This window comes from Falco biarmicus, chromosome 7, assembly GCF_023638135.1.
Source record: "Falco biarmicus isolate bFalBia1 chromosome 7, bFalBia1.pri, whole genome shotgun sequence".
NCBI lineage: Eukaryota > Metazoa > Chordata > Aves > Falconiformes > Falconidae > Falco > Falco biarmicus.
The window spans coordinates 24215291-24239376 of record NC_079294.1 but is presented as its reverse complement, the minus strand read 5'-3'; the positions used below and the strand labels follow the sequence as shown (position 1 = coordinate 24239376).

Sequence of the window (24086 nt, the reverse complement as noted above, 5' to 3'; positions counted from 1 at the left end):
TGCCAATGGAAATAAAGTGATTTTCACCATAAATGATATTTGCAATAAATAGCCCACCTGCTAATCTCCTTTTGTGATCTGATTGACTTAATAAGTCACTTGAACTAAATCACTAGAAGCAGAATCTCTTTCAACATCTTGAGTGCCGTAAAACTGCAGGCTCAGATACAAATGAAAAATCAAGTACCAGACACACACAGAATATATAACACCAGTTGAAACACATTTATGAAGCGCTCCTGCTTCCCCATGGCCAAGAAGTACTGCATATGCAGCAATCTTGTGTGCAAAGTCATGGGGCAAAAGCACATTTTGTGTTGCTCTTGAGCGGGCCTTGCAGGCCAGCTCTAGGAATAGAAACTGCACTTCTGGCACAGCCTGTCTCCCCTTGACAAGATTTGAGAGGCAAAACAATTTGCAGTGTTGAGATTTTTGTCGATTGAGCCCAGATTTCCCCTTTTCCCACCTGGCATTCAAAGGAATGCTTCAGATCAAACGCCGTGTCAGACAGATGTTAGGGGCACGCACTGGGGCTGACAGTGAAACGTGATGTGGTAGACAGGGCGGGAAGCAAGGCAGCAGCAATGATCCATCAGGATGTAAATTTCATGGGGCAGATCTCAATTAGTTAAATTATAATAAAAAACTGTAATTGCTTATGTCAGATCTGCTTGTGAACCGTAACACTTTATGCAAAATACAATTCTAACTGCCAGGTGCAGTTGATTTTTACCTAGAAATTTTCATTAACAGGGTTCTCCTAGAAAAACCTCAACCTGGAACAAACTTTCCAGTGAGGGGCAGCTGAATGCTGAGCTAGTGATGCCAACATAGTGAGCATGGGATTTCCAAAGAGTCTTGAGCTTCATGATTAAAGGTGCTCACCACTCTGTTTATCTTTGGAACTTCTTAAAACAGGCGAGTCACTGGGGAAGTACAAACGTGTCACCAATACCCCTCCTGGAGCTTCCCTTGACAGTCTGTCCACCTGTGGGGCTTCTCACCAGGCTTGAATTTACATTATCATTGCTGAATGGTTTTCTTAACAGATCTTTAGTTGAATTGTATTAATGTAACAATTTCTTCGAGAGATTTAGGCAAGCCAGTTCCTGTGGGAGCATCCCATCCAGGATATGTCAGCATGCATATGTCCCAAATATGTGTCTATAGAGAAAGGTATTCAACAAGTGCTGTCAGTAATTAAAATTTCTCTCTGTCTTCATCTGCTCAATAGGATATAGAAAATATATAATATTTTTTAAAGGGTGACTCCATTAAGTCAGATTCACTGCTGGTGCAATGACTGTAAGGGAAAAGGCAGAAACAAAATGACAAAAAGGAGGTTACTACATAACCTTTTCTCAAAAGTTAAAAATAAAATGACAACTTTTTGTCATCCTGTTCTATTTTGTGTTATTTTTGTGCTATGTTGGAAATCTGTTTGGTTTTCAGTAACAAACTTTGCCAATGAGAGCTTTTGAACATTAAAATACTCTTGTAAAATATACCTTGGTGTTAGGCTTTTCCTGCAGAAACAATACAGAGTTATTTAAATCAAAATGTAAATAATTGATCATGTTCCAAATTTCTCACAGAAATAATCAGCCCTTTGAAAACAGATTTAGCTATTCAAGTTAACAGTCCCGTCTCAAGAAAAACTATACTACGTGGTATAGTAACTGATTGGAGCAGACACATTAGAACCTCAGTTGTAGAAAAAGAAACATTTGCAATCTTAAAAATAATTTTATTTTTCCTTTTCATTTTAGTGACATTACATATTTAGACTAAATTTATCCCCACCCTCACACAAAGCACCTTGTTCCCAGGAACAGTATAAATGCTGAATGAGGAACCAAAAAACTTAGGAAGAAGAAGCTTTACTTTGCCTATTCGATTTGCAGTACCTGCTACACCACCACAGATCATCCATCTCCCTCTTCATTCCTTGTGCTGAGACTGAATCTTATTGTTGAAAATTCAAAATGAGATGAAAGCAAAGGAGACTATCATACCATTCTGAAGACAGAGGGGGGAAATTGTTCAGCAGAAATAATGCTTCGTTCATTTTACTTTCATAATTAAATATTTTTTTAGGGTCACAAGATTATGCAGCGCACATAGGCATATTGTTCTAATTTTTTGTTCTCCTTACATTTATGATTAGACTTCTAAACACTAATTTATGTTTAATTTTTGCAACCAACCTCTGACGGAAAGACTATAAATACTGACTTCGATGTCATCAACTTTTCTGTGCATACAGGCTTTGTATTTCCACACAAAACTGTTCAGTGCAGTAAAACCTGGCCATCTATTCGGTCTCTTTCTCCTGCTTTTTTTGGTTTTTTTTTTTTTTTTCTTTCTCTATTATTTCCTCTAACATTTTAATGTTTTGAAACCGGTCAGGCGACTGAAGGAGCTAAATATCTAGGGAAAGTCAGCAAGACTGGTTGTTGGAGGAAATTCTTGGCTGATATAAAGCTCAGAACTTGGACTGCATTGTGCAAAGCTCCATTCGCAAGGGAGCAAATGCTGAAAACCCAGATAGATAATCTATCTTTCAAATTATTATAATTATCCCACTTACACTTCTTGGTAGCTATTAGTATTGGTAACCCTTAATTGCTCATCTTTCTGCAGTACCACATTTCACTTACCTGAAGCAGTTCTCACTCGTCCTTGATGCAGTCATGCCCACAAATTTGTATCAGGTTTAGATGTGGCTTGGTAGACTCTGTTTATAGTACTCCTCTTACTTATTCTCAATTTACATAGGATTTGCAAACTCTGAATTTTGCCTTGAATTTTTATTTCATATGGCCTTAGAATGCAGCTGAAAGCTGAAGTTTTGCTTGATTTTAAGTCTCAGCCAAAAAGAGTTGGGTTTTTTTTAAGTGTGCATTATTTGTATGTTTCCAAATACTATTCTCGTTTGTATTTGTCTCAAATATTGGCCTCAGCTTGCTTGAAACGAAAGGCCTGGCCATTTACTGTAATAACCAGCTGTGTATTTATTTAAAATTCAGTCTGAACTTGCTTAAAATATGGTTCCAATTCCTTTTGAAACCTGGCTTGGGACTCCCAAGTTCTCAAACTATGACAACCCTTTCAGGGCACTGGCCTGGTTTTGCACGTTAAACATGACGGTTGTAGCTCTATTTAAAATTCAAACATATTCTCCTACTTAGGTGGACATGATGCTGGAGCCCCTTGAAATTCTGGGTTTGAATCTAGGCTGATTCAATATAGGCTGAACACTTGCAAAGTCACTATCCTCAAACAACCATATACATAATTTCAAATGCAGTGCAGTGCAATCACTCACTTGCTTAAAATTAAGCACATTTGCAGATTATAGAGGATGACAGTGCGGTGTGTCCCATTGCAGTGAAGCTCCCAGTTTGAGAATCAAGCCCGACTCCAGACATGCTGGCACAGCGACAGGCACAAGTCGCCGCAGCAGATGTGCCGCACTGTACTACCGTGGTGCCGCGCGCTGCCCATCAGCTAGGGACACCGCACGAGGTGGTGGCAGGGGCCGCAGGCTGGCTCACGGCAGCTCCAGGCACCGCACCGATACAGCCACAGTCCGCCAGAGTGCAAATGCCAGACGATCCCACCTTGACTTTCTCTTAATTTTAGGGTTTTCACCTTTTTCCCTCAAGCTGCAGACCAAATCAGGAGAGATGTTCTCTTTGTTTATTGAGCGCTTTTGTAGCCACCACTTAGATGGAAAAATAACACGAAGGACAGGATTTCATAGTTTCAGCTGCTTTGATTCAGTAAAGGAAATGCTCAGTGTGAGTAATGGCATCCTTAATCAGCCTAGCCCTTGCACACACTTCAAAATAGCTTGAAGTTAAATCAGTGCTGAAGTAAGACCTTTGTACAGTTTAGCAGTCGAACAAGAAAGTCAATCTAGCTGTGTCGACACAATCAAGTATTCCAGCGAGGCCTGTGAGACATAAAACAGGTTTGGGAAATCCAGTATCTTCACAATAGATGGGCTATTCAGCATGTCAGCGAATTTATGCTATTGGATTTTGTGGTAATTACATCAGTCCTTTCGCCAATCTTGAAATATTGTCCAATATTGAAAGAAGTCACTTCCAATCTCAAGGCATAAAAAAGTGAAGATGAACATTCATCAGAAAATTTCTTTCATGAGTGTTTTATTTGAATTTATATCATATCCACAAAAATAGAAACAGCCTTTAGAACCATTTTGTGATACATCGTCTCCAAGCTGAGGTTTACAATGACAATAGTGAAATATCTAACTTGGATTTGTTTCCACATGTATACATTGAAGATGATGCTGTGAGAAGCAAGCAGGAATTACGCAATGTGCTGCAGAAAGATGAAAATGTAACTAAACATTTTAATGTCTGTGTAGTTCACCAGCTTACATACAGTTTCTCAGGATGTTTTTAGAGTAAATTGCTCTAATTTTGTGCAGAAAACATAGTTTGAGAGTGCTCATGCCAACACCTTTGACACTGTGATTTGCTTGTAACTATATAAATATAATATACTTTCCTTTCTAGAGCTTTATACATATGAAAAATTATGGTACAATGAAAATCTATACACACGGTGCTACCAGTTCAGCAGCTGCTAATTTAAAGGATACATCTAAAAATATGATTGCTCAGCCTCTGAAATATAAAATAAAAGAGCAATCAGAAATTCTTCTTGTTTAAATAGTAATTTACATAAACATTAATCTCTTCATTTTCTCCATTTGCTTAGGTCTGGTAAAAAGACTCCCTTTGCTTGGTTGCATCTGTCCTTGGCAAGAACTGTAGTTTTAAACAGTCCTTTTTGTTTGTCTTACACAAAGGTTAATATATTTGTAAAAGAGAGTAAATGTTGGCCGTCTTCTATTCCAGCTTTGTGCTATTTTAATGCTGAATGACAAGTACATAGTCTGAAAAGTTCTGCAGAGTGGGAACAGAAACCTGCATGATTTTCACGTGCTGAAAGACATGACGGTGGAAGACTGGCATTTATACTGCACCCCAGCATAAATCACTCTCCAGATTTATACAGTATGCTTCTAAATAAAGCTTTAGCCTTCACAACCTTTAAAAGCAGGTTTAGCTGCTGCTCAGTAACCAAGCAGTGACACGTGTATATCACAAGTTCATTTATCTCCCAAGAAGTTTGTTGAGAGATCTGGTAGAAAGCAGCTTTATGAAGGTATTACAATCAGTTGCTGTACAATGCACGGTAACCTGAGATAAGGTACAACAGTACTGCAGATTTGTGATGGTGCCACTCGTTTCAGATTTTCACCCAAGGTGTGGATTGGGAGTGGTGGGTGGTGGTGAAGAGCATGGAGCAAAGGGCTGCAAATAACCATGGGGTGGGGGGGAAGGAATGGTCTTTGGAGCAAAGTGAAGATGTTCTCCTTGTCTGGTGGCCTGGTTCTTGTTATATGAACTACAAAATTATGGTAAAGGAAGTGAAATGTAGCTAATCAAGCTAAAAAAAAAAAAAGGAAATTATTGAGTTGCGCAAAAGCAAGCAAGGCTAGCACAGTCAGTCCAAAAAGAGAAAGAGACTGAGAGAAAAAAATGCTTTGAAGTACAGAGACTTATTATTTGATTTGTAAATAAGATGAACCTCTCTCCACCCAGGTTATGAAAAGTAAAAATTGTCATGTATGGGTAATTGATGGTGACAGCTCTGGCATACAGTGTAGGAGGTGGTGTTATTGTTTGACATGCCCTACATGTGTAGATAACAAGCTAGGCTCTGATGTTTGCTTACAAATTGTTGCTAAGCACATTTGATACCCTTTATATTGATACTTCTGTTGTCTCTTGATTTCATCTCTGTTAACTTTTAAGACAAACAAAAAATGGAATAACCTACAACCTCCAGCTGCACCTTGCTGCATTTCAGGCTAATCTTGATTAGGGGATCAGGGGATGCCTGAGGAAATGGTTATTGGATGGATTTAATATTCTTAATTTTCTTTTTTTTTTTTTTTCTCCTGGACTTCTCAGTCCCCGTTATTGTTTTCCAAATTCCCCATCCCTGAAAAAGTGAGTTGGAATCAATCTTGGTTTCACCTCTGTTAACATCACCAAGAAAATCCTGTTTCTCAACTCCCATATCTCACATACTCAGTGACCTAGTGAAGTGCTGCCTCCTCTAGTTTTTATTTCCCCATGTTCTGTGTGTGCTTGGTGCCAGCAGGAAGCATTTGTGTCTTGGAGAAAGAAAAAGCTGCCAACAAACATTCAGTCTCTGCATTGCACTTCTAGAGATGAGCCCAAAATACTGACTGAGATCTGAATGTCCCCAGACTCTCAGGGTCTTTGTGTTGGTGGGTTTTTTTCCAGCTAAGAATCCCAAGCACAGCTGACAAATACAATATAGAGTTAGACTTGAGAAAAGCAAAGGGAACTCATATATTACAGGCAATGGAGCTTTGCATTTCTCAAAGTTTTTTTGAAATTATCTGTCCAGGTGAGACTTGATCTGCCAGGAGGACCATACGACTTGAAGGGAGACTGCTCCCTCATGCCATGGGATTAATAAATGTTCTGCTTGCCCACCCCCTCACTACTTCGTATGGCATGGATTTGAATGCTTTAATTAGGAGTACAAGAGGGTGGGAGGAGTATTAGTGTTTCTACTGGGAAACCAGTGCCTTTTAGTAAGTTTGCTCAGTGAGAAAACAACCTTCTTTCAATAGCTTTTGGTCCTCGAGATTGACTCTTTCTGCAGTTCACCTCAAAAATGTATAGCCCTTTTCCTGGGATGAGCTGAATGCCCTTTGGAGATTAGGGAGGATACACAGTACCAGGTAAGGTCAGGTCCTAAACTTCTGCCTACAAAAGAAGGTCCCAGTGGTGGAGGTAGTATGGGTTCTCCAAATAAATGCTGACAGCCACCCTGCAGAGCCACTGCTCTCTGTGGCTGGGATAAGCTAACTGAAGAGGAACCCACTCTCTGACTCAACAAAAGCAACTGGAAGCCAGCAAAGTGTTACTCAGAAATTAGAGGAGGGAAGGAACAAGTGATATTGGCCAATGAAAGCTATAAACCAGCTGACTATGGAAGAAGACTACTTGGCTCAGAGATGCTTTACTTTTCCTCCACTTATAGTGGCCTTCCAAAGTGTATTATCTTACTCCCTAAATGCCCTAGTATTTTGTTCCTTCCCTTTCTTTGCATGACTCATAAATCACATTATGCCTGTATGATTTTTAAAAAAGAGAAAAACTTCACAAGAAGGGAAAAATAATCATAATTCTATAATGTTAACTTATATCACAGAAAACTGTGTACATTTTTTCCCCATACAGGACATACTTCAAATAAAATAATTTTAACACCAATAATGATAATGCTCCTTCTTCCCGACAGAAGTAGAATTGGTTTTTCACCCCAGTTTGGTACATAAATATAAGAAAATAGTCTTTGAATATTTACATCCAGGTGTTTTAAATGTTATTTCTTGACATATTTAATTCTCATTTTCTCTCCAGCCACGGGCATTCTTTCCAAATTTATATACTAATCTCCGACCATCCACACGCTCCAGGATTTCTCTTTTATAATAGTATCTGTTAAAATAAAAACATAGAAAAAGATTGAAGATTAAATTCACCTACAGTCCTAAAAGGCCACTGCCAAATAGGCAATCACTTAGCTAGCTGGAAAGTCTTAATACCTAAGATTATTATAACTGAAAGATAGAGAAGAATAAATTGAAGTCTTCTTTTTACTTTATATTAATTATCTTCTTATTTTGAATTTCACCATATTTCAGGTCATAGCATACCGCTATATTTATCACACACTCATGAGATTTCACGGGGTTTTGTCCAGATAAGCCAGGATCTGAAATCAGACTAGGAAAGAATCTCAGCTTCCATTTAAAATTATAACTTTCATAGATGACAGGAAAATGCTACAAGTGTTAAAGCAAAGAGCAATGGAAACTCTCACATACAATTTGTAAACCTATTTTAAGATAATGGGTGGGGGATATGTCTAGTTTCTGAGCGCTGCTGCAAATAACAAGGTATCTGGACATTACTGGGCCATTTAAGCCTTCCCTGATCAGCAGTAGCACATGAACTTTCAGCTTGCTACAACCATGTTTCTTTCTGACATTGGTTGTTCGGGTGGACAGCAACAGAATGTATGTGTTATATATATATATATATAACAGCAGGGGAAAGAAAAGGCAAAGAAGAACACAGTGTTACAATTTCAAAATTAGTGGGAGACCCCCAAATGTCAAAGAAAGCAACTGGTGCTGCTGACAGTTCATTTTTAAAAGTCAACCAGATTCTCCATTCAGGTAGTTTCTTTACATGTCCCAGTCTTCTACAGCGACATCTCAGCTCACCTCATAGCCCGGCTGAGTTTCTCGTAAGTCATGCTGCTGTTGTTTTTCTTCTTTCCCCAGAGCTGAGCCACAGCTTCGGATTTTAAGAATCTGAAGACACCTTCTGACCGGTCTTCCCACTTGATTAATCCTGGATTTTTCTCAGGATTGAGAAGAATATCTCGAATAAATTCCCAAAGATGAGTTCCTCGAGGGTCTGAAAGAGGAAAGGGGACAGGAAAAAGGAGTGTCTAAAGAGGTCTCCAGGCTATGCTTGCCATTTTTATGTCATGTTCTTACAGCATGTCATCTACAGACAGTGACCACTCGGCCAGGACAAGCTATAGTTCCTGGAGTGCAGGACCCCCACCTCGGAGATATATAGGCAAAAAATGCTGACAGCCTTTTACGTGGAGGTGGAGGAGAGCGTCAGCCTTTGGCAGTCTGAGCCCTGTGGCAGGCAGGTAGAAGCCCCAGCAACCAGGGGAAGCAGAGTCCAAACCACTCACTGCTTCCTTCTGCCTTTGGCACTGTTCCTGCCCTGAAGATAACATGTTTAACTCTTCCCCTCATCTCATTTGCCCATTTTCCTGATATTCTTCTACAGCATGGCATGTAACCTGATATTATCATGTGGTACGTGAAAACGCCAAGATAATTGTGAAGCAGGCACTGAATCTCCATGCATTTAAAAGACAGACGGAAGGCAAAGGAGGTGAAATGCCATTCCACATTAATGAGTATTTGGTCCCAGGTCTCTTAGGTATACATGAAGAAGTAAGAAGGCATAGAATGAATAGAGGGATAGTGAAAAAGCTGGCTAGCCAAAATTGTATGTGAAAAGGGTGTAAAAAAGTTTGACCGTGGTATCAGAAAAGGCAAAACTACATCTCTGAGTTCAACAGGCATACCTCCCATTTTAAGCACAAATCCATCTCACAGTTACTGTAGAGGCGGCACCAGAAAAAGAGACTAAATAAGCATGTCAGATGTAGTAGTTTATGATGGAGAATAAAAAGCACAGTGACAAGGCAGGCTAGAAAGATAGGAGCCCTTTGGTCTGACTTCAAAAGTATGCGAGGGTTTAGACCAAATTAAGAAGGAAACAAGCAAGTCAAAGATGTGAAGGTAAATAGAAAGTGGTACACAGTGCGACATGAGTAGATTTCAGTCAACTAATCCAATATTTTTCTTTATTATTATAACTGTTTTCTAGAACCACCAAAATGTGGTGGACCTAGTCTATCTGGACATCAGTAACATACCCAATAGGTGATGACACAGCAGTCCTGAAGAAACTGAAAATGTTGGGGATTAGCCCAATATGACAAGATGACCTTTTCTATATGCCAAGGCTGTGATTGAGTTCTTAGAACCACAGAATATCTTAAGTTGGAAGGGACCTATAAGGATCATAGAGTCCAACACCCTGCTCCTCACAGGACTATCTAAAACTAAACCATATGACTAAGAGCTTCACCCAGATGCTCCTTGAATTCTGAAAGGCTTGGTGTTCTGACTACTTCCCTGGGGCGCCTGTTCCAGTGACTGACCACTCTCCCAGTGAAGAACCTTTTCCTAACGTCCAATCTGAACTTCCCCTGATGCAGCTTCATTCCATTTCTTCGTGCCCTGTTGCTGGTCACCAGAGAGAGGAGATCAGCACCTCCCTCTTGCTGCCCTCCTTGAGGAAGTTGTAAACTGTGATGAGGTCACCCCTCAACCTTCTCTTCTCTAAGCTGAACAAACCAAGTGACCTCAGTTCTTCGCAGGTTTCTTCAGACCAGTCCCATCTAACCCTTTAATTAGCCACCTTGATATACACACAAGAAAAGAAAAAAGCTATCTGCGTGCAGATAAAAAGTTTAGGAGTTCTGGCTGGGCGAAGTCACAGAGCAAGCTAAGAAGAGGAGTCAGGAAGAGACAGTCAATCTGGATACCATATTGAAACAGGAAGACATCAAATACTACAAAATGTGGTGAGGGACAAATATTGGGGGGTTCTATTACAAATAGGGAATGACAGAATGACACGGGATGCAAAAGACATACACAAGATATTTTCAGCATTAAAATCTCAGTAAAGTACATTAGTGGAACTATTTCCAGAAATCACAACTATGGTAACCTCTACAGAGTCAGGTTCAATCAAAACTAGCAGAAAAAGCAGATTAGGGGAGTACAAAGACTGTCGTATCAGGGGAGATGAAGGTGTCAGGATTGAGGGGCAGGTGCTTGCTTGTAATGCCGTACATGAGAAGTTCTGCAAGGAGATGCTGAGCAGGGTCTCTGGTGCATGCTGCGCCCAGCAGGTGCAGGCACAAGCGTGGCCATGCCCACGGACCTTCCTGATTTAGTCCTAGGTCGCCTTCATCATTCCTTTACTCCCTTCCACCAGCTCAGCTCAACATAGGGCAGAGGCAACTGGTTTCTGGTTGCTTCCCCATAAGCCCTCACTGATAAAAAGCAATTTGAAAAGTATAACAACACTGAGTCAAAAATAGCATAAGAAAACATTACTACAAGCAGTCAGATCCTTGGAGGATTCAATCGTAATAAGGATCTAACCAGTTTTGTTTTCAAAATGCTTCCTTTTCTCTCCCGAAGGGGATTTACTTTTAATGGGTTTCTCTTCCTCGGATCCTAACCGTCCTAAACATGGATGTCAACTTACTGTGCTTCTTGGTGTGGGACTTTGGGGCATGATCTTGCGATTTTTTCACATCTGAAGAATCTGCAGAGAAGGAAAATGAAGCCTATTTGTAAATTTGATTAAAGGCTTTCCATTGACTAGCAGGTTGAAAGAAATAAAACCACAAAAAAGAACGAATATCTCTTTTAAAGATAATCACTTTTCAGAAGGTAATCTAAGTAAGGAGGAAGGGGGACAGTTTTGTTTTCTGTACTATATGTTAATCAGCACACTTCACAAAGAGATCATTGATGAATAAAGAATGAATGCAGAGGTAAACATTTGGCTTTTGAAACCTAAATTTGGTTAACAAATACCTCACCTCATGTTTTGTGTGAGAGAGAAAAAAATAAGATGATCACCTCTACAAAACGAATCCTGAATTGTCCCATTATGTCTTAGTCTTTGCAGAAGCATGTATCTTTGGGGGCTTATTTGTTTCTGAAGAGATGATCTAATGTGAAATGTATGCACTGGTACCAATGCACAGAACACCTACCTGACTAAAACATAATGAACTGGCAAAGCATTGCTGTTTAGGGGGGAACGGGGAGGGGGGAACAGGGCTGTGCTGGTAGGAGTTTTTGGCAGCTGGACGTGCATATATTGTTCCATGGCTCAGAGCCATAGAAACAAGCCATTTCTCATCAATGGTACTTTATCAACTGCAGCCAGCCAGAGCAAGAATAGGATTTCTGGCACAAGTGTTTCTTCAGAAATGAAGAAAAAGAAAAGTTCTGCTTGTTCATAACTGTAACCTACCTTGCAGTCTGCACGTTCAACCCTCCTGCCCTCAAACCACCGCAGCCTGGCTCTCCTTTTGTCATTAATGAATATCTTTCATCTGATTGCTCTAAGTCTCGCAAAATCTGTGGGATAGTCATAAGAGGGAGCCCCTTCTGTGTTTGCTTTTCAGCCTACTTCATGCCTGAATTCCATAAAGCAAAGCTTAAGGTCCCACGCATGTTTTCCCAGCTCCTATGAATGCACGATTATCATACTTTTCATGGAACCCGGGCATTTGCATGGGAAAATGACTCACAGGAAATATTAATTTGCATAGAAACTTGTCAGATTTGCACAAGCAACTGCAACAACTGCATGTGAAAAGGTAGATGCAAAGCTATTCACACACCTGCTTTATTCATACATAACTGGAAATATAAACTGAACAGGTCAGTGAGGATAAGCCTAACCTCCACTGTTCTGAGCCTGACATAATTATTGTCCTTGACCCCCAAGCAGCAAACGTGCTCTGAGTCATTTTGCCTTCCCAGTCTCAGAGAGCAGGAACTAGCCTGAACCTCACTCAGCTTGGGGGGAAAAAGTAAAATTAGGCTTATTTCGCTGCCTTTCCCCAGATTACGATTCCCCTGATGTTATTAAAAGCCTGTGGGAACTCCGGGCAAGGAAAGCAGGACTCAGTCCTTTATTTGCCCTTACATAATTCCTTCTCATTTTGTAATCCCACAATTCGCTTGCAAATGTTTGTTATGCTCCACTTAGCTGGAGATTTATTCTTGGAAGTTTAGCTGCCTTCTGCCTATCTGGTGATATATTCTGGATTTCAGCTGTGTAAATAGCCTCCCGCTCTGCCTCCGCTCCTACGTGGAGACCAGTTTCAAACATGCCATGTTAGGAGGCTGAGGCCTGACAGATGAAAAGAGTTATGATGCAGTTTCAACAAAGCTGTCTTACAAAACTTTTGACAAAAGGTTGCACAGTATTTGCATATGATTCAGGAATGAGCCATTTTTTTACGGGATATACAAATTTAGTTTTTACAGGAGGCTGTGCCCTTGGCGTGCCACCCTAGCTCTAGGCTTAAGCAGTCAGCGGGTAAACACACTGTGCCAGGATCTTGACTGGTCCCCATTCCTGTCAGAGAGCTCTGAAATCCTGGTAGCCATCTTGTGAGAGTGGGTGGAGGCAGTGCAGAAAGCAAACAGAGTGCTTGGTTGGGTTTTTCTTTAAGATTTGGTGGTTTTCTCTTCTGGTCAGGTTTTCTCTCTTTTATTTATTTATTTGTTTGTTTGTTTGTTTGTTTATTTATTGCTGAGTTTAAACTGTATGTCACTTGGGAAATGCGGCTGTGCTGGGAGGCCAGGGGATGCCGTGAACGGGCATCACAGAGCCTGTGACTGCCTCCCACGTGCAGCGACACCGGCTGCCCCCAGCGCGGAGGCAGTGCCTGTGGGGTTGCACCTACAGCAGTGTGCTTTCCTCTCTCATCCCCCCCTGAGCTTCACTGCTTTCCCCCTCGGGTCTGTTTGCTTAACAATCTCCTAAGAAGGACCTGCCTTTCCTTCCCGCCTTTCTCACTCCCCTGCCATCTCTGCTCTCCTCTTTTCCTGCTGCGTCGCTCTCCCGCCTCCACCCCCAGGATATGGCCCACAGTCCCGTGGCCCCTACACATGTGCCGGGACTGCACTTTTGCCAGGCGCTATGGCAAATGGGTTTGCTCTTTCTCCTGCCCTTTAGCAGGCAGATTGTAGCTCTGCCTCATGGAAGCACGGTGAAGAGGCGTGCAGTGCCTGACCTGCTGTCAGCCGAGACAGGCTCCACGAAGAAGCCCTTCTGCTGGCACAGTTGGACTGAGGGCTTGGTGTTAGCCCTACGGCTCCCCCAGGCCAGCCCCAAACCCAGCCACCTACTCAGTGTGAACCACTGGCTCACGAGGGAAATGCAGACACTTCTGGGGAGGAACATGGCACTCATTTGCCCAGATCCAGCTTACACCACAGAAAAGTGTGGTGGATCTGAAACATCTCATCTCTGACACTAACACCTTCCCCTTTGACTCAGCCATTCCAAAAGATAAGTGGAGATTGCAGATTATGTGATCTTCTTTGTCTTGACAGAGAGAAAAGCATTTCTTTAAAGCAAGCTATTGTAATAATGATAGCTAAAAGAGCGTCAGAATCAGTATTACTTGTTTTAAAATTACTGGAGGCTCAGATTCAATCCTACAACAGAACACCACAGAGACTATTACACGTCGGTAGCTCTGGGACAAGTGACAAACAATTAACAATATAATTACAAGTTCCTTACCAGGAGGCTGGTGACTAGGTGTCGTCATGGAAATCTGAGCACGACAGAATGTTTTACTGTCTAATAGCTCTGGGAATTAAAAAGAAGACGTTTATAGCAATAGCTTCAGACAATAAAAACCATCTCAGAAATGCATGAAGTATTGTGATGTTAGTTACCTACTGTGCTACCATAGCCACTGTCATATAGGTAATTCTCCTCTTTCCAGGACACCATTAGTGACGGATCTGAAGGTAAAGGACCAAAAGGAAAATTAGTTCACTAAAAGAAATTTTTTAGCACAGAGGTGAATACTGAGCACTGAAGGAATAAGAAATGTGCAAAAAAAGAGCTGTGAAGGGAACCAAGAAGTGAAGGGGCTATGCACGAAATTATTTTCTTTCACTCAAAATTATGGATGGGGTTTTGCATGCTCAGGCAAATGTACTTACACAAAGCACTGACTTTTAGAAATAACGTATTAGGCTCTTCCTTTTCCTGGCTAATATATCATTAATGCCTGCCCTTGAAAGAGGTTTCCTATGGCAGATCAACTCTAATTCTATCCAATCCAGTCCTGAATTCTCAGCCCCTGGTGATCATGACAGTGCTTTGGTGCCATAGAGATGAAAGTCTTCTCAAATATCTAGTAAAACAGGAGGATGCCTATAATGAGTATTTATTTCTATAATGGTAGAACTCAAAAGTCCCTCCTGAAACAGCTTCACGTGTAAGCCCATAGTGAGAAACATGAAAGCCTCATCCTAGATGAAGGACCATTTTATTCCAGGCATGTCAGGTCCCCATCCTTAACCTAAAAAGCATCTCCATGATAAAAGAGGAATTATTTTTAGTGACCTTCTGGTCAGATGGATCAAGATAAGCAGAACAGAAGTATTTTCTTTATGACCTGTACATTGCAAGATATACAGAAGTATTGTCTTTATGACCTGTATATTGGTCAGAAAAATATTCTCTTCACAGTGCATTTTTTGAGGTCAGAAGCCTTAAAAATCTCTTTTCTATTTGAGTCCAGCTCAGAAAGGATAAGATGTAAGGTTTACATCTAGGTTTTACTTCATTTTTTTTCATGTTCATATAAATAAAATTTTAAAAAAATCAAAAATTAGTTATAGCTAAATCATCATGTTTGGCTGAGTTACCACTTACGACATAGGAATTTAGCAGGCATGCTAAGTAATAGCTGCATGTTTGGGCACCCTGAGCTTGCGTTCCTACAATAGCACACACCCTCTGCTTGCTTGGACACCTGATCTGCCTAATGTTGCCTCTGAAAACAGGCCTTACCTAGCCAGAACATGGCGAGACAGCTTGTCTTCCTATTTTGGCCTTTTTCAGTACCCACGTCTTTCCAACTGCAACAGTCTACTAGGATGAGGCAGGCCACCCCTCTAAACCTCCAGCCCCATCCCTGCTGGCTCACAAGGAGTCCCCTTCGCGGCAGCCCTAATCCGTACCACCTGTTCCTCCCCATGCAGAAACTAAACCTACTCCCACTGCCCACGGTCAGCGTTGCCAGAGCCCCACCATGCCACTCCTGATTCACCACAGCTAGGAGAACCACCAGTTAGTCCGGGGCTTTGACCTTTCTAGGATGTGCAGCTGAGGTACTTTGCATTGCCCTGTGTATCTCTGGTGGGAGAAGGAACTAATATTATACCAAGATCTCATAAATTAGGACTTGAAGGATTACTGTAGTTTCCTATATGGCAAGCATTAAGGCTGCTGCATGCACATCACCCACACTATGCAGGCACAGGCAGAGAGTGGATGGCAGATTGTAATGCCTGGCCCACTGCAAGAAGAAGGTAAATAGTATCCCTGGCTGGAGAGGCTGGATTCCTCTGGATTAGCTGAATAAACAGGCTGGCAGTATTTGTCAGAGACATCGCACGCTATGAATCTGCATTCATTCTGCCATGAGATACTAAAACATGGCTCACGAACACACCCACATACAAAGGGGCTGGGACTAGTGGGATAGAGAGAGTTCGGGTACAGACAGAGGTACTCTGGCAAAGGAACCAGGAAAATAATCATGTCTGAAGAGTGGGATTGAACCTAGCTGATGTTCTTTCTCAGTGAAACAAAGTCCTGGGAGAAAAGGGATCTAGCTATGAACACAGTAAAAAAAGAGACTGCAACAGGAAAAATGCAGATTTATTCAAACCAAAATGCTACCTGAATTTCAGTTTCATTGAAATGTGAAGAAATGGAAATGTAACATTTTTCTCTCTCTCTAAGTTGTTTTGTTGGGAAATTTCCTCATCTTTCAAGCACTAATAGCACTTCACAACAAAATATTTTTTCTCTCTTTTTTTATAAACTGAGAATACTGTGAAAATAGTTGGTTTTCAAATCTGCTGAACGAAGCACAGAATGAAGTCCTCTACAAAGCCACACTCACTGAACACCGCAAACTATTCCAACTCTGAACAGGAGTATATACTGCTGATACTGCAGAGGTCTCCCAGGAAAAGTGGCCACATGCAAACTAAGATCGGTGGTACTACCTGAAACTTCAAAAAGGAGACACTGACTGATATTTGTGTTACTCCTTTATCCTGCATGATACACTTTCCATTTAATTTAATGCCACTTTGACATAGCTCTCTTGGAATGAAGAGTTTCCCCCTTTTGTCATCATTAAAAGACAGCTTACCCAACTGTTACTCACCTGTTTGCTCTGTCTTCACGATGACATTATGAGATTGGTACATGTCACTTCCACACTGGCCTGCAAGAAAACATGGCAGATAGGATGTATGACAACAAGTACAGAAGAATCAAAGGTATTAGCTCCAAGTGGCAACTGCTACAGCTGAGCCAGAGGGCTATATCTGGAGCAGGAAACATACTCTTTGCCCTGGTCCTTCAAAATTCTGTGTTATGTCATATCTAAGCAATTTAGCAATAGAGTGAATGAGGTGTAAGCAGTATAGTAAACATAGCAAATGAGACCTGCCAGCTAGGTCTCTGGGGAATGTAAGCGACTTCTGACAACCCCAGAATTCTGACCACTGTACATGCATCTTTGCCTCACATCTATTTACCGTTCCATTTTAGGTGTTGAAGGTTGCTGTAAAGCAGTTGCCCTGCTGTCCCAGCTGCCTGAGTGAATTCCTGCAGGCTCATGCTGCACAGATGTTCCCCGTTGATATCAAACTCCTGGAAAGGTATGCAATTGGCATCCAGTTGGTTGGTATCAAGAAGATGCTGCAGCCACTCCCAGACTTGAAATTTAGTCCAGTACTGCGGGTGTATTTCGTGCCACTGGGTTCCATAGAAGCTGCTGGACACTGGAAAAGAAAATAGGTGTTTGCTGTCTCTGTTAGAGCCACAGGATTACGTCTACAACAAGAAAGGTCTATAGCTAAATTGCACCCCCTGGAAGTACACAGATCTAGATTCTTTTCTCAGTCCTTAACACTAGCTCAGTAGCTATTTCTGGAGAAGGTATTGTTATGCGGTTTTGCCTCAGTTTTCCAATTAAAAACTGGGAATTATTACATTACACGTCTCTTGGCAGATTGAGTATGTAGGAATTAATTTATTGATGTTGGCTAAATACACCAAAATTCTTTGATAGAAGATACCTTACAGAAGTACTGTTGAAAAGGTATGTTGATCCTCAAGTGGGAAAATAATTTTGTGCATCAGAAAATGATGGAGAAACCTTGCAAAAATCTCATAATGTGACATGGAAATTTTCTCTGAATAAGGACTTAGTAAGAACTAAATATGAACTGTGGGATTTAATCAAAGAATGATAAAAGCCAAGGCACTCTCATATTGCTCCACAGTGAAAGCCTATCACTATTCAGCTTCATGACAGAGCCCACTTTCTGATGAATGCACGTTACTTCTGTAGTCTGGTAAGGTGATTTCTGAATGCAGTTTTAAAACTCATTTTTAGTTACGAAAGCCACCTAATTTTCTTGTCAGGTTGTCTGAATCTTTTCCTGACAATCTTTTAAACTGCCCTCAGTTTTATGTCATTGCATGACAATAATTTATGTGACCAAATGAAAGAAATTGTATGTGGGGATAGAATAATTATTAAAGAGCAAAGGCAGCACTGCTTTGGTCAGCCATCACAGAAGGGCTGGCAAAAGGAGTTCAGTGCAATTTATTCCTTGGGAAAGGAGGACAATGGAGTATGCCAGGCACAGATGGTGGCATGATAAAATGCTCACAAGTGCATAAAGGGTTTAAGGATGAGAGAATGAGAAATTGCAGAGGTGGCTGAATTACAGGAGGAGCAAAGACTGCCACAGCCTTGCTCTACAGTAGCCTCACTCCAGGATATGGTGCCAGTCCGTTCTCAGTGTCCTCAAGAAAAAATTACCCACATAGCTGTCAGAAATACTGACAACAGTGGATAGTGCTAGAGGACCACAAGCAACAGAGCTGGCACATTTCAGGAAATCACCTCCCCTCAGTTCCCACTAGACTTCAGGCCTCTTTGGTTGAGAAAGGCTGTGCGCAGTGCTAGTTTCCAGGTAAACACAAAAAAGCCCCACAGTTACTTGGGTTTCTTCATAAATATTGGCCAACAAGGTCTGTGTCAGTAACCTAGGGAGTTTGCAGGACTGTCTCTTATCCTCCTGTTGAAGGATTTGGGGAATGAGAGTGCAAATTATGAAGTGTCATATGTCAGAGAATAAAGATTTGATGGACTGTCAAGTATACCCTGAAAAGGAGGTTGATATGTATTTCCATCACTTCAGAAGCATATAGGAACTTCAGAGGCCACTAGACTCTTAATGTAAATGGAGAACCTTTAGTGAGAGGAAATACTAGCTGGGTAAAAGGAAGTGAAGTGGTGAATGATGATAGAGGCTGGTCAGAGCTTTTGGCTTCCTGTCCCTCTAAAACATAAGTGAATCCTGAGGAGCTCCATCCACACTGGAAACATGAAAATAGACCCCACCGTTTCCCTCCACAAAATCCTGTGCAAAGTGAAACTCAGCTAGGACATTTTTCCCCATGAACATGCTACAGACAGGTCAGCACATTAATTAAGTGCATACTTACGTATTCCTGTGTATTTAGAAATTTATAAATTTAGAATTAGTGTAATAAAACCCCCCAAAAGTTTAGTTGAGAGGGAATTTGTATTGTAAGTTTTGTACAGCATTATTTGCATTAGAACAACTGCACTATGTGTTCGTCTGCTTAGATTTTAAGGTTTACCTGTCAATTGAGTGATAAAAATGATTTTGAAATTGTATCAGACACTATAGATAGATAGTTAGATAGATAGATATGTACTTCTATCTATATTTTTATACCGAGGGGGAATATATATAAACATATTTTTATATATACAGCCATATAATCAGAAAATAGTAAGAAAAAAATAGTTCTCAGATCACAAACTATCTAGTGCTCTAACGTCAGTCTAATTAGAAAGTTATCAAGTAATCTGAGCTGAAAAAACAAATATGGTAAAGCAGCAAAAAGACCATTCCCCCTGGAAAGCTGGGGGGTGATTAGCAACGAAGAGTAATGTTGGTTCAGAGAAAGCATCAGGGGTAAAGATAAGAGAGAAAGAATTCCGGACCAAGGAGGGGGAATATTTGGCACTTTCAATTTACCACTAAATTAATTCTAAGAAAAAGAACCACTAAGGAAATGAACCATAAACCGGTCACTTTCAGAAACTTAGTGTTGCAAGTTTAGCTTTTTACAAATAAAGTAGCAAATGGAAAATTTTCTTACCAGAAGTGAAACTCCAGTAAACTAGTATTACTGAAAAATAACATCTGTGCATGCTTAAAGGTGTAGTAGCCCCTTCTCCTCTGCATTCCCCAAAAAAACACGGCTCAGAGCCACTAAATTCCTCCTACCATTACATGTGGAATATCCGTCTGTCCAGGAAGGCTGCTGATGGAGTAGATTGCTGCCGGAATTGATACTCATTCTGCCAGCTCCTTCCAAAATCATGATCTGTAAGTGAATCGAACAGCTTGCTTAGTGAGCTGTGTCTAGTCCAAGAAGTAAATGGCAAAAAAAAACCCCCAAAAAATCCACTGAAAGTGAAGTGAGGAAGCCAATTTCATTTGTAGAAGATACAACTGAAATCAGGAACATGTTGCCACAACCCCTTTTCCACTGCCACAAAATCTCTTTATGATAAACATTACCATGATTGATTTGCATATGCAAGAAGCAAGTTTCTACAGCTGCCCATCCATAAATGAATAACCTGTAATCAGAAATGAAGCTGAATGAAAAGACAAAGCTCCTGACAGAGCAATACAGGAAAATTGCCAAGCTTTAAGGAATGAAATACTAAATATTTTCATTATTTTACATGTAATTTGAAGACAAAAATGGCTTAAACAAGCTTTTATTTTTTTCTTTTCTTTTCTTTTCTTTTTTTTTTTGAGAGAAAAGACTTTTCAGTAATTGCAAATGAAACTATACAGTTGACAACAACCCATGTTCAGAAACTCCCTCACATAGAAGGACGTACATGTTAATGCTACAGGGAGGTGATGTTACAAGGAATATTTTGTCAGGTGACCCACTTTCTTATCTGATCTGTGTCAGCAGTGTCTATAACACTTCTCAGTAACAAATATCACAGATCACACATTTCAAACTACTGAAAAATCAGATGGTCATAGATCTCATAAATGAGAAAGCCACTGTTGTAACAGAAACAGCATTTTGGAGTGACACCACCCCGAAGCCAGCATTCCCTCTTTTAAATAACACAAACTTTACTTTCTACTTACCTAGAATTAGCACTATGAATAAAACTGTCCTTTATTTCAGTTATACTTAAAAAACTCCACCCTGCTTTTACGAAATTTTAGAAAAATGTCACATATTTATCACATGCTTAATCATTCCAGTGAAGGTATACACAGTTCTCCAGGTATTTTTTATATTTTAACTTATCTTTCAGTGGTTTGAAGTTACAATGTTTAAAAACACACATTATAACCATGGACATTCTTCAAGAGTTTGGAAAAATAATTTGTTAAATACTATAAAGGCTTCAGATTGTTACTCTTATACAAATACACAGGGAAAAAAAAACCAAACTGTTGTTCAAAAATATTCTAAACAGAAACCCACAAAGTCTGTAAAAACAAAATCTTAAACATCAGGATGGCATGTGCACGCAGCTAGACATCACCCTGGAATTAAAAAGATGATGAAATACAAAATGGACTTGTGAAAAGTAAGGTCACTGGTCTTGGTTGTTTTCTCACTGAGGCCAATGAGAAAACTTCCATTGAGAGCACAGCCTGACCCCCTACAAGCTTATACCTGCAACCTTTTTGTTAGAAAGAGTCAATAGAAACACTTACCACCTTGGTTTTAAAGAACAGCCTGAAAATTACCTGGGTTGGTGTTCCCTTCTGTCATTTAAAATAAATCATGCAACTTTTTAAAATTACAAGTCTCTCTCTCTTCCCTCTCCCCTCAAAATGTATTTAGAGTGGGAGAGGGAGAGAGAATTTACCAAGAATTGCTTAAAAAGCCAAAGCGTTAGGGAGTTTATCACAGGGAATGGTGCTTCACAGTATAACCTAGTTCAGGACCTTTTTTTGTAGCTATACAAAATGGCAAAATCAAACCACGGATGTTTTACCTGTTGTTTTTCACTCATAATCCTCACCCATCTGTGACTCAGTGACCACCAGCAAGGAGAATTTAATTTCTCATAGAAGGTATGTGGGGTATAAAATATTAATAATTAAGAGAGGTACCTATTGTCCCGCTCTGGCCAAATAAGGCTGACTGTCATATCAGTCAGTGCATTTATGCAAGTCAAGACATTTTTTAGTCCCATTTAAAGCCAACTGACTTATTATTGTGAGAGAGAAAGTGTAAGGAAGCATTTAAATTTATTATACTGATTATAAAATTGTTCAGCATGTATGTAATTTATCTCATATACCTGATACATAAGACTTTTTAAGCTATAATGCATGTTTGACAGTCAATACATACACTTCTGAGACTGTACTGGTTGATGATATATCAAGTTATTTATTTACGTTGGGGTTTAATCATTTAAGACAATTAGGTATGAATGAATGAAGTATTAATGATGAAGACCTTAATACAGTATCAAATAGAGGTGAGGTAGAATACCGGCTATTCTGGAACAACTAGAAACTTGAGGATTAGCAAAACACTCTTAGGAACTTAGCCTGGTAAATTCACTTCTTTTTTAAAAATTACAACATGTACTTCATACCGGATTTCAACTTGTTGATCTGAAGTCACATTTTCAGAAGCCACCTCAGAATTTCAGGTGCTGTGTTATGTGGTTTTGTCTTCTGCAACTTACACAGTTTCTGGAATTCTACGCAAGTTTCATGCCTGATACTCATGCAAATAAAAATATGTCTGGGAAGATGTGTGCATATCAACTGAAATTATTTCTGTGTTCAAGCTCCTGTGTAATTTTGCTCTGAAAATTCAGTTAGGTAAACTCTCATTTTTCGTTCTTCATAACTAATCAGGAGAATTTCCAAACCAAAAGATCCTATGACACTTTGATTTAGCAAGTGAAACTATGGATAACTAAATAAACCAAATCATGTGTCTTGCATAGTTTTTGCACCCCAGCAGTACCCAAAACCAATGCACATTAGAGACTTCTGAAGAAGCACTCTGACAGCCTCTTCCCTAGATGTGGATTTCAGTTATTTTCCTCAAAAATCTTCTTCCTCCTTCACTGACTAGCAGACAACTCCTCTCCACAGTATCCGTAAACAATCATAGTATTTTCAGATAATGTCCATGGAACTTGCTTTACAAATTAATCAATGAATACATCCCATTTTTGAAAGTTATATAAGTCATCTCAACCAGAATAATCAATTTCCATCACCATCTGTGAGAATAATTGTGCATAAGAGGAAGAATTTGCAATATGACATCAATTACAGGAACAGGACTGGATTTAGCTTTAATCCAAACTTCCCCAAAGTTCTCTGTATTATTCAAGGCGCTGTTTTTTTGGTGACCTGAAAATTGTCAAGTCACCTCCTTTATCTTAATGCAAGGGTGTTCCTTATTTGGAAATGATTTTAGCACTCTGTTCAGGGTGAGCATAAAGTCATAATAATCTAACTTCCACACCTTTGCTTGGAAGCGTACTGCATCACCCTCAAGAATATTTTCCCTATGAAAACCAAAATGTGATTTTCTCCATTTCATCCTCTGTGTGCCTTTCTTTGACACAAGTTCATGGCAGATTTATGCTTATAGCAGCACCTCATCCCATACTTGGAAAGACTTTGAGTCAGGATATTGGAAGGGGTGTGCTCTTCATTAGTTTAAGGCCAAATACTCAAATCTCCCTTGTGTACAGACAAACCTGGTTAAAGGGTGTGAAGCCTCAAGGGGAAGGACACATAATATGTTCAGTTCTCTTTTAATCATATGCCATGTATCAAAGCGAACAGTGGAACTAATGAAGCCTGGTTTCCTATGAATGTGTATCTTGTGGTTGGATTCTCTAGTGTCTAGTAAGATGTGAGCACTGATTGAAGTTTTTCCCACGGTTGGGGCATTCATAATATCTCATTGTCTCAAAGAAGTGAGCTCAAGCTTCACTCTTTCTTTCAGACGGAGTATTAATAGATTTTCCTCCTGTACTTGGCAGCCAGTTTTCATTAATCCTGCAAGAACTTCATATCTTTGAGACTTCTACCCCATATCAAATTTAATTAAAATTAGTGATGGAACTCAAAGATTGTTACAGGCCAAATGCAAAAGCCAACACACAGGCAGAATAACTACAAAAGCCCCATTTCCTTAGGAAACTGTGTTAAAAAGGGATTCTATCTGAGCTGAGATTTTGGAAAGCAATATAAAGGTATTGGGATCTGTCTCTCTACTAAGATGGTACATTATAAATGAAAGCACACATGAAATATATGTGTATATATTCACATGTATTTATATACACACACACCCCTCTCTGTGTGTGCATTGCAGGTATCTGTA

General features: G+C 40.1%; 1 protein-coding gene across 1 annotated transcript; it reads right to left on the bottom strand.

Moving 5' to 3' along the window:
• Window positions 1–4222: 4222 nt before the first annotated feature.
• On the bottom strand, window positions 4223–20078 carry EHF (ETS homologous factor). Its single transcript, XM_056347852.1, has 8 exons — window positions 19955–20078; window positions 17156–17401; window positions 16780–16839; window positions 14261–14329; window positions 14103–14171; window positions 11031–11090; window positions 8378–8573; window positions 4223–7586 (listed from the first exon to the last, which is right to left on the bottom strand). Exons 1-8 carry the CDS (start codon window positions 20049–20051, stop codon window positions 7487–7489), a joined length of 897 nt encoding a protein of 298 aa, XP_056203827.1. The 5' UTR covers window positions 20052–20078; the 3' UTR covers window positions 4223–7486.
• Between the last annotated feature and the right edge of the window lie 4008 nt (window positions 20079–24086).